The 10,656-nt window shown below is 51.3% G+C and overlaps 4 protein-coding genes across 6 annotated transcripts; 1 reads left to right on the top strand and 3 right to left on the bottom strand.

The window, feature by feature from the left end:
• Nucleotides 1-211: 211 nt before the first annotated feature.
• On the bottom strand, nt 212-1,020 carry H257_10382 (hypothetical protein; the record flags this gene model as incomplete). The annotated part of the gene is made up of 2 exons (XM_009836911.1): nt 212-228; nt 468-1,020. 2 exons carry the CDS (start codon nt 1,018-1,020, stop codon nt 212-214), a joined length of 570 nt encoding a protein of 189 aa, XP_009835213.1.
• Nucleotides 1,021-2,202: 1,182 nt separating this feature from the next.
• Nucleotides 2,203-5,494, bottom strand: H257_10381 (hypothetical protein). Its single transcript, XM_009836910.1, has one exon. The coding sequence runs from the start codon at nt 3,144-3,146 to the stop codon at nt 2,277-2,279; it is 870 nt and encodes a 289-aa protein (XP_009835212.1). The 5' UTR covers nt 3,147-5,494; the 3' UTR covers nt 2,203-2,276.
• Nucleotides 5,495-6,364: 870 nt separating this feature from the next.
• On the bottom strand, nt 6,365-8,173 carry H257_10380 (hypothetical protein). 3 transcript variants are annotated; one of them, XM_009836908.1, is made up of 10 exons: nt 8,084-8,173; nt 7,962-8,032; nt 7,810-7,872; nt 7,682-7,736; nt 7,548-7,617; nt 7,141-7,170; nt 6,942-7,014; nt 6,872-6,892; nt 6,719-6,816; nt 6,365-6,654 (listed from the first exon to the last, which is right to left on the bottom strand). In XM_009836908.1, the coding sequence occupies exons 1-10, from the start codon at nt 8,106-8,108 to the stop codon at nt 6,417-6,419; spliced, it is 744 nt and encodes a 247-aa protein (XP_009835210.1). In that variant the 5' UTR covers nt 8,109-8,173; the 3' UTR covers nt 6,365-6,416. The 3 variants fall into 3 exon arrangements, with proteins under 3 accessions (XP_009835210.1, XP_009835211.1, XP_009835209.1); XM_009836909.1 differs by having other exon boundaries at nt 6,872-7,014; XM_009836907.1 differs by having other exon boundaries at nt 6,719-6,892.
• An 82-nt stretch (nt 8,174-8,255) lies between these two features.
• H257_10379 (hypothetical protein) lies at nt 8,256-10,576 on the top strand. The gene has a single exon (XM_009836906.1). It carries the CDS (start codon nt 8,286-8,288, stop codon nt 10,239-10,241), a length of 1,956 nt encoding a protein of 651 aa, XP_009835208.1. The 5' UTR covers nt 8,256-8,285; the 3' UTR covers nt 10,242-10,576.
• The last annotated feature ends 80 nt before the right edge of the window (nt 10,577-10,656 follow it).

The following is a 10,656-nucleotide window of genomic DNA, read 5'->3' as shown; positions in this document are numbered from 1 at the left end:
TGTGGCTACCTTTGAAGCCCGTTGCTTCAAACAAATGAAGACGGGGTACTTTTTGCCGTCGGAGTCCCCGAGAAGCATCGCCGTTGCGCGCTCCTTGTCCTTCCCACCGCATCGAACCCAGACAGTCTTGCTTCCCTTGACGTTGATGGTCTTCTTTGGCAGGTACTCGTAGAAAACAGCGGTTTGGTCGGCATTATATACCTTGGATATATTATTGCTTCGCATTATCTAGGCATTCCAAATATTTGTGAGATATCAGAATAACCCATATATAAATAATGTAGTAGTAGTAACTACTAATATAGGGCAAACCTCTTTTACACGATTGCTAAAAGACGCTACTGCTTCGTCAGCTCCTTCGTCTTTGTCTTGACCTTGACGAGTGCGCATTCGAAGAGACAACTTGTGACGGTTTCGAAAACCGTTACACCAATCTTGAGATGCTCGAAATTGATTAGGTAAAATACCCTTCTCAACAGCAACTTCTCTTGCCTTCAATTGCAGCATGATGGTAGCCACAGGGATACCTTCATTACGCATGCTCTTAACCCATTGAACTAAATTCAGCTCAGTCTCGGCACTCAAGCTGGTCCCAATGCCTTCTCCGCGCGCCTTCTTGAGATGACTCCGGCTTGAGTAACCATACTCCTCGATCAGTGCGCGTTGTCGTTCCCACTTGTTGAGATTCAAACACGCCCTCCGACGCTCGACGCCACGCAGTAGCGGATAGAAGTGGTTCAGCGCCGCTGTTGTGCCGTGAAGGTGTTGGTAGTTGATCATGTCGAGTTTCTCGCGGAAGGTGTATGCTTTCTTGATGTACTGGCGTGGTTGACGTGGGCGATTCCCGAAGATGGTTGGTCGACCGGGGGATATCACACCGAACCGGTTTCCTCGCTGAGGACGTGACAAGCCGCCCGGTGCCCCATGAACGAAAGAGTCCTCCCCCACGTAAGGGTCCTCACGCACGATTGCGTTAACGACAGCGTTCGTCGGCAGAATTTCTCCTGGGGGAGGCTCCATTACGCTTGAGCCTTACTCTGCTACGCGCTGGACCGACTGTTTGTAAAATGTTGTGGCTGTGATGTGTCAAAAGGAGCCGAGCCTTTGAATTTGTATATTTATTTGACTTGAGAGGTATCAGTTTGTTGAGGCAGTAGATTGACTATTTACCTCAAAACATTATATTTGATTAATGGGTAAGAAATATTGAAATCTGGAGGATGTACCACTTGATGCTCTTAACATCGTGATCGCTTTAACATACGAAGTACGGTATGTTCACCGAGTTTATCCAGTCGGCACAACCTCAGATCCAACCCAATGTGGCCGGCATCGACATGGGTACTTCAAGCCCAATCTTGAATGACTATTATCAACGAATTCTACGCTAAATTGGCATTTCATCAATGTGACGGAAGGGTTGGCATTATATTACTACCTCTGTCATATACTACGTATATGACAGAGGTTTTGACTCCAACAAGTAACGACATGTGATTGGACAATACAAAGTAATCCTAAATTGGTAAACTGGTCATGTAATAACTGTTTAGGGCGGGTCTGGATGCCACGAAAAATGGCATAAAATGGCCGTTTTCCCAAGAAAAGTTGGCAAAATCGAAATATTCCATTTTTCGAGAATTTGTACGTCTGGATGCCACCAAAGTTAATTACTTTATGCCACAATTTTCTTGAGAATCGAGTGTTTTATGGCATAAAAAATGGACCGATTTGGTCCAACTTTTTTATGGAGGTTTGTGTTCACGTTGAATGCACTTCAATCGGAAATCGAATATAATTTTTCCAAAATTCAGCTGGTATCCAGTCAACTTTATAGAGATACTTCTTTTCTCCTTTTTTTCATGGGATACTGTATCAGACTTTGGAAAAAATTGAAGACTTGCCAAAACGGTTTATGGCATAATTTTATGAGGTGGCATCCAGACCAGCCCTTAACATTTTTATTATCACTTTGCGCCTTGATTATATTATCATGTAAACTGTAGTAGCTAAATAGGACCTAAATTAGGAATTCTATCCATGAATGTTTTGTAGTATTTGAAAATATAGGCGTTCTATCAAGGCTTGATTATACCTTGGAGCAGGAATTTAAAAAAAGACGAGGCAGTCCGATTTGGGAATCCCAATTAGGGTTGGACCTAATTAGGATTCCCAAACCGGTCTGGCAACACACGTCATCCAACTTATTGCCCCTCTGGACGGGAGTGAGTGACGCAGCAGCAAATCGCATCATCATGTGGAGCGCGCTCTTTGGTTCAGACGAGACCCCTCGGCCAGAGGGAGATGATGATCAGCAAGACAAGGTGTATGGAGCGGGAGAAGAGCCGGATGCCATGCAAATGCTGCTCGGGAGGTTGACCAACCTCATGGAACGACTTGGCGAAGCTGAATACTCCAAAAAGCAATGGGAGAAGCAAGCGCGAAGTCTGCAAGTGTCCAACGAGCAACTCAAGTACGAGTTGGAGTACAGCAGCGACGCGCAGCTGCGGGAGCGCATCGACGATCTCACAGCCATGAACGAAGCGCTCAAGGAGGTCAAGGTGACGTTGGAGAAGGACGCAGAGGCGAAGGACACCTTGCTTCGCACGCATGAGGATGACATCGCACGACTCACCGACGCGCTTCGTGCAGGCTCTTTGGAGAAGGAGAACATGGACCACAAGTTGGAGCAGCTCAAGGTCTCGAGCGCGGAAGACTTGGAGCGGCTGAGTCTCAGCTTGGAGAGACAAGCCGCGCACGTCGCTCGTTTGGAATCTGAATGCGAACTGCATGCTCAAGGGCGGCAGCAGGATTCGCAAACTTTCCATTCCATCGAGGAGGACCTTCGGGGGACCATCGCGTCCTTGCAAGCCGAAGCCGCCCGCCGCGACATCGAAGGAAAGGCGACGGCCGACCGCATCTACGCAATGGAACAGCACTTCCAAGGCGAATTGGATCGCCAGAAGCAGCTCGAAGACACGTTGCGTGCTGCGTGTGCCTTGTACGAAGGCCAAGTGGATGCGGAGAAAGCCAAAGCGGCATCGATCGAGCTCAAATTGGAGCAGTTTCAAGCCGAGCTGGTGACCAAGGCCGCCGTGGAAGCGCAATCCCAATGGAAGGAAGACGCGCTGCGGTCGCTCACCCATCAAGTGAAGGCGGTGCAGAAGGAGCTGTCGGACGCATTGCAGTTGAATCTCGAGCTAACCAACCACGTCGACACCATCGAGCGGGCCAAACGCACGTTCATGGCCGACTTGGAGCGCGACCGCGTTGCTGCCGAAGTTGCTACGAAAGCGTTCAAGCAGCAGCTGGTTGTGGTCGAAGCTGACTTGGCCGCCCAGAAACTGTCGGCAGAGGCGGCGATCGAGGCCAAATCGCACGAGATTGCCGACCTCCGACAGTCGATTTATGGGTTTGAACAGGTCATTGCAACTGCGACATCGAATGAGGACACGTTGCGCGCTGAGCTGGAGACGATGCACGGCCGCATGACGCTCTTGACGGCGGAAGTTCAAGCTGTGGACCGGGACTGGACCACAAAGTACGATGCGTTGCTGGAAGAGTGGCATGTAGCTAAGCAAGTTGCTGCGGATCGAGAAGAAGCCAACAAGGCGTTGGCCGACCAAGTCGACGTGTTGAAGCGAGCGGTGGACGACGCCCAAATCAACGCGGCGGCAGCGGCCCAAGTTGGTCAGTTGCAGGCAGAAATTGCTCAACTGCAGGCAGAAATTTCTCTAGAACGGGAGCAGTTTCACGCCCGTGCGGAAGCTTCGCGGGTCGACGTGGAGCAGCTGCGCCAGTCTGTGACAGCGTTGCAAGGCGATGTGGCCACGTGGGAACAAGCGGCGGCCGACGCCACGGCTCAAGTCGAGTTGCTGCGCCATGAGAACGAAAACCTGACCAACTTGCACGCGAACGCGGAACGAGCCGCCCTGTCGGCCTTGGAAATGGAGAGGAAGTCGTGGGTGTCCGCCGCGCAAGCGTCGGCGGAAGAGATCGAAAAGCTGGCGCAGCGTCTCAGCCAATCGCAGGCCGAGGAACGGCACGTGGCAAGCTTAGAAGGCAGGATCGCCGACTTGGAGGGTTCAATTGCAGAGCTCAATACGCGACATGCAGCGGATTTGGGTCGTTTGGACGAGCAACGCAAGGCGGAGGTGGAGGCATTGCGTCAGCAAGTGGCGAATTCACAAGAATTTGCGACAGAGTGCGAAGCCACGGGGTTGGAGTGGGAGGAGAAGGCCGACGCGTTGCTGGCCGAGTTGGCGTCGGCGCAAGAGCAACTCCGTACAGTGGAAGTAGCCGCCGACCAGGGAAGCCAGATGCTCGCGAACGAGTTGGAGGCCGCAAAAGTGGCCAAGGACGAGGCGCTCGCGCAGCTAGAGGGGGAACGTCGACGGGGAGATGACCTGGACCTCCAGGTGGCGCAAAAGCAGTCGGATCTGAACCTCGTCACACAAAACTTGAACGAGACCAAGGGACATTTGGATATGGTCAAGGCGGAGCTGCAGCAGGCCAAGCAGGGGGCGGCGGAGGCGGCCCGCCACGCAGCGGACGCTCGACGCGCGGTCGAAAAAGAGTGGAAAGATGACTTGGAACGGGCACTGGCCCAGCGCCAAGAGCTGGACGCGGCGCTGACGGCATCGCAGGATCGCGTTTCTCAGCTGGAAACGTCTGTCCATCACGAACATGCGACGGCGGCGCAATGGGCGGCGGAGAAGCAGGCGCTGGAGGCGTCTTTAGCATGTGAACGAAGCGCGGTTGTCGAGCTGAAAGCGGCGCACGATTCCCTTTTGCAAGAGATCATGACGGCGACTCGCCACGTAAAAGACAAGGACGCGCAGGTGGCGGCGTTGACTTTGCAGTTGGCGGCGCGAACCGACGAGTTCGAACAAACGACCGAGCAACTTCGCCGTGACGTGGCGCAGTCTCAGGCGATGGTGGGAAACGTACACGCGTCGGCCGAGATGGCGAGCCAGAACCTGGAAGACCACATCCGGGAACTGCAGGAGCAAATGCATGCGCACAACAACAAGTTTGAAACCGAGACGGAAGACCTGCTCGAAGAGATCTCGAGCCTGAATGGCCAAATCTCGGAGCTCCAAGTTCAGAACAACGTGCTGAGTGCGCGCGCGCACCGCCTGGCGAGGGATTTGGCGCAGTATGTCAAGCTTCCCGCGGATGACATGGCGCTGGTGCTTAACCCTAACACGCCCAACCTGTGGGAGCTGCTCGCGAACGGGATGGAGCAACTCAAGTCAGACTTGGAGGTTGCGAGCACGTACGCGGCCAACTTGGACCAGATGGGCGACGAACATGGGGGCATATTTATCGATCACCCTGCAACATCGTCGTCGTCGTCCCCAGTCCCCCACGATGGAGTGGTGGCACCGTGGATTCAGTAGTACACTGTAGAAGTAGACAGATCAAAACATGCAGATAGGATGCACATATATATATATATATTAATAGATCTATCAAGTGAGAGTGTTTCATATCACCTGCTATTAATAGTATAAATAAATTGACATATTGGGGATTCGGTACGAAATTCCAGTCCCCGCCAAATCGAATCACGCCGTCCAATCGAATCACGAATCGACGCTATTGGCTGATCCAATTTTGAGTGGATTTGATTGGCTCTTACAGAAACGACAAGTATTGTCAGCCAATCAGAACTCCAGCGTGATTCAATTTTGATTAGACAAACCTCGCGAATTTTGGATTGTTAATAGCGAATTCACAATAATTCGGACAGAAACAAGTTTGACCTGCCAAATTTTACTGCATGATATTCAATCAATAAGTAGTACTCATTCAATCCTAGCTGGCCTCCAGAGGTCACATTAATATATTTTCAAATATATATTTTTTCTCACCTCCCATTTGAAAAGGGAATGCTCTGTCAGAATATTGACATCCTGAGTAGGCCTAAACAAGAAACTGTGAGTATTGTCCTTTTACTGATTCGCCAAATCTATGCATGGATTCTTTATACTGACTTTTGTATTTAAAACTGGTCAAGTGTCGTCACACTAATTTCATTCACACACTAATTCAATGTAGACTTGGTCAAAGAGTGGATTTGATTGGCTACGAGTGCTCCGCTCAATCGAATCACGCCGACCAAACCGATCACGAATTGCTCGCTCCCATTGGTCAATCTAAAAATTACTCTTCACTGATTGGCTACATTCTTTTTTCCTATACTTCGCGCTTTCTGCGGAATAGGGACAGCCAATGAAACTTCGCGGCGAGATTCGGGATCGGTTTTACGAATCGCGCAGAATTGGGAAATTATTTGCTGCAAATTACTCCAAACATTTGTGTTGTTTATTGTGTAGTAGTTGGTTGAATATTAAAGCAGCTAGAACATTTATAAACACTGAAAAATGGTGGAATTTGGTCTCTATTTGTAGCTACAAGGTTCTGTCGTCACCCACGATCTGCTCGTCGTCACCTTCGTCGTCCATTGGACTATCTCCCAACAATTCATAGCTGCTGTCGTCATCAAACTCGTCATCGCCTCCTTCCGAACCGTCTTCGTCGACCTGGTCAGCATGATTGCTTCCCCCGTCCATGCCGCGTTCGTCATCGTGTGCTGCTACTTCATCGTCGGACGACAAAAGGGAGCCACGACACAACGGACATTCAAATCTAAACATGTAGTAGATCAATATATATATATATATATATATATTCATGGGTGTGAAGTTAGGACCTCGTGCGCGCAAACTTGGCCATGCTCTTGAAGCACGCCATGTGCAGAATGTGTCCGCACCGGAGGATCGACGGGCTTTCTCGTGAATTGAACATGTCCTAATATACAGCACGACAACATCAACGACCAAGATAAATAGGGCCAGATTACTACCTCCAAGCAGATGCAGCATTCCTACACAGAAACGTTCAGAACGAACATTGCGAAGTACGCTTAAAAATACCTTGAGCATCGCCTCACTCACGCACTTATGGGTCGACTGCCCAGAGATGGGGTAGCACCCGACACATGTACCACTACGAAACGACTAACATTAGACAATTTATACTATGTAAAATGCATCAAAAATAGTTTTAAAAAACAATTACTTGCTGCTTAGATATATGTACAGAATGTATGGGATGGAGCGAGGCTTATATTACCAGTGAAAGAAATTGTCGCGGCCGCCGACTCTACAATGACATTATTGATCATGATGATGCTTTATTGATCATGATGTATTTATATATATATATATATATATACTTTAGTATATTGTCGATTCGAAAATGGAGTGTTTGGGGTGGTCAATCGAATGACCAGACTAACCAAATCGGCAGACAATTGATGATATATCGAACAATTAAAACCGCGATCAAGAATCAAGTAATTAATCAAATCCACTATTTTTGACCAATTTTCAACATCGAATTAGTGTGTGACTAAAATTAGTGTGAAACTGGACGATAGTACAAACAAATCGATCGATAGATTTGGCAAATCAGTACAAAAGTCAGTCAAAGTTGGGGAAAATGGACAATATATGGATGGCTACGCTGAATGGTACTACCTGCAAATACCGCACTGGTCGCAATGGAATATGGCCTTGTCGCCGCCCTTGTGGTCGAATAGGTTGCAGACTGTACGCAGGGACATGCGTGATGATGATGAGTGATGATCGCAGGAGGATGGAAGGGTACACACCACTGCAAAAGTACTGCCCGAGCACATGCTTGCACTTTTCGCACGTCTTTTGAGGCTAATGCGAGTAGGAGGTTGTCATGGACATTCATGGTGGTGAAGGCGGTTGGCGGAGGATGGATGTACTATACCTGCTGCTCGCACCGACACTTGCGGCAACGGACTCGCTTCACCGCATGTCGATTCATTGCGTGCTGCATGACACATGTTGGATGAGATTGGTGGATTGTTTATGGAGAACATCATACAGAATGCACAGCACACATCGTATACAAGTGCGTACGTCGCTCTCGTCGTCGTGGCAGAGTCGGCATGGAAACCATTCCCCGCAGCAGTCCGCCAAGAGATGGCACCCTATATGAGACATCACGCCTCCAATACAGATGAAGCATGCAATGCAGGCACCTCGTTCGTAGTGCGAGCAGCTCATGTATGAACGAAGGCGTCGGTGGTGGGACTCTGGTTTGAGCGCTTCAACGAAAATTGATGCCTTTGCCACAATGAGTATGTATGGGTCCCCCCCACCCAAGTCAACTTATTTGACCCCTACCCCGCTAAAAACAGGTTTGGTTTTCATCGGAAATCGATCGCGGGACAATCATCGACCATGGAGATCGAATGGGGCGATGGCAGTCCGTTCAGTGACTTCGAGGAAGAGCACAACACCAGCCATCACGGCGACGACGACAATAGCCATGTCAATGGAGCTGCCGCCAACAACGAGGATGCCTCGGACGACGACGACGCATGGGAGGATGTCGGCAGCATGCCGCACAACGACGGCGGTGGTGTGTTGTCCGACAACAGCGATCACATGGAAGACGCTGACGGCAGCAACGACATGCACGTGGAGCACCTTCCAGAGGACTGGGACGCACTAAACGCTGCCTTGAACGCGCAGGCAGCTGCAGAAGGCGACGGGAAGCGGACTGGAGCCAAGCCAAAGGTGAAGCGCTTGACAAAGGTCGAAAAGAGTGAGTGGATGGTGCAGCGCCAGGCGCATCTCGTGTGTCTCTTGGCTCGGGAAGTGCACGTGAACCGCGCCATCAACGACGTGACCGTTCAATGTCTTCTGCGCTCGATCGTGCCAGCGGCCGTCGACGTCAACTTGTCCACCCAAGCGCATCAGGGCGTGGTGTATGCAGTGCAGACGCTCATGCGATGGTTCCGACTGGCGTTTCGACGGCGACCTTATGCCGCCAACGAAGGTCAAGGTGCCATCGACTTCGACGTAACACCTGCATCGTTGCTGCGCGCGTTCTTCCATCGACAAGGGCACGACCATGAAATGGTTGCGCTGTTCACGGCGCTGTGCAGGTCGTTCAACATCTCCACTCGATACACTGTTAGTTTGGACGTACCGTACGTTTCCAAGCGGAATGCTTCGTTCGATCATTGGTTTGGGGTGGACGTGTCAAGCAGCAACGACACGGTGTCGCAGAAACCGTCCGATAGGACGAGCATGCGAAGTTGGTGCGAAGTGTTTTCTGAAGCTAGCCACAATGCAACAACGGCCAGCAAACACCCGACTTCTTCCTGGGTCCATGTGGACATCCTTCGAAACATTGTAAACCAGCCCCTAGAAGTCGGACGCGTGCGCGGGCGCGGCGCCGTGATGCCCCACATTGTGAGCCTGGACGACCAACTCCGCGCGGTGGACGTGTCTCGGACGTACGCGGTGGATTGGGCACGGACGCAGCCGTTGCGGTGCAACGAAGCGTGGTGGGCGAGGCAACTCCGAGTGGGCGATAGCAACGCCAACCCCATCGACGTCGCCAATGACAGGTTGCCGCTGCCCACCAGCGTCCATGGCTTTAGAAACCACATGCAGTATTGCTTGGAGCAGCATTTAGGCATGTATGAATGGGTTCGACCTCGAAAACCCGTGGGTGTGTTCAAGGGCCTGCCAGTGTTTGAACGATGCAATGTGCACACGCTCCAGTCTGCGCACCGGTGGCTCCGGCAGGGCCGGGTGGTGCTGGAGGCTGAGGACCCGTGCAAGTATGTGGCCAGGCGGCAGCAGCACCTCCCGCCGCCACCCTCGCAAACCTCCATGTATGCCAACCCCGTGCCATTCTCGGTCGCTACAGCCGTCGTAGCCGCCAACAAGGACAATGATGATGAGGAGGAAGAAGGTGGAGATAAACAGCTGCCGCTGTACGGCTTGTGGCAGACTGACAAGTACATTTCGCCGCCAGTGGTCGATGGAAGGATTCCCAAGAACGAGCACGGGAACGTTGAAGTGTGGAGCCAGGCCCATCTTCCCCAAGGCAGCGTGCACATTCGCCTGCCGCGCGCCAAGGTCGTGGCCGCGCAGCTGGGCGTGGACTTTGCGCCCGCCATGGTGGGCTGGGAACTCCGGAACGGCCGCAACGTGCCCGTTTTTGATGGGATTGTCGTCTGCGAAGACACGGCCGAGATGATCGAAGATGCGCACGCGGTGCTCGAGCAGGACATCGTAGAGAAGGCCATTGCCAAGCATCGAAAGGAAATCGCCAAGCGTTGGGCCATCTTTGTCAAGAAGCTGCTGCTCCGAAAGCGGCTGCGCGACGAATATGGATGAGAGCGTATGACATGTAAATTAACTTTGGCGTAGTTACGGCTAACTATCTGTACAGTCGACGGTGACGGCAAGGTTGTTGCCCCCTACTGCATTGCCTTTGAATAGAGAGATAGATGGCATGCAGTACAGTTTGGGACAAGTGGCCCACATCACCGGCGCTACGTCTGCTTAGCTGTAGTGTAAGCCATCCACTTGTGGCGTCAATGCTTGTGTATAGTCCCGAACACCGCGGCGGTAGGCTATCGAACGAGTGTAATGGGCTACGCATACCGCATACCCCCTGGTCGTTCTAAAACTCCCTTTCCGCCATCCCGTTGTGTGGTGGTTGCGTAAAGTCGTTTCACCATGGACTTACCTCTCACAACATAAGCCTCTGCAATTTAATTGGAAATCGGCCGAAACACGATATTAGTAC

The sequence above is a fragment of the Aphanomyces astaci genome (genome assembly GCF_000520075.1).
Source record: "Aphanomyces astaci strain APO3 unplaced genomic scaffold supercont1.28, whole genome shotgun sequence".
In the NCBI taxonomy this organism is placed as follows: Eukaryota; Oomycota; class Saprolegniomycetes; order Saprolegniales; family Verrucalvaceae; genus Aphanomyces; species Aphanomyces astaci.
This window is presented reverse-complemented; position numbering and strand designations above follow the sequence as displayed.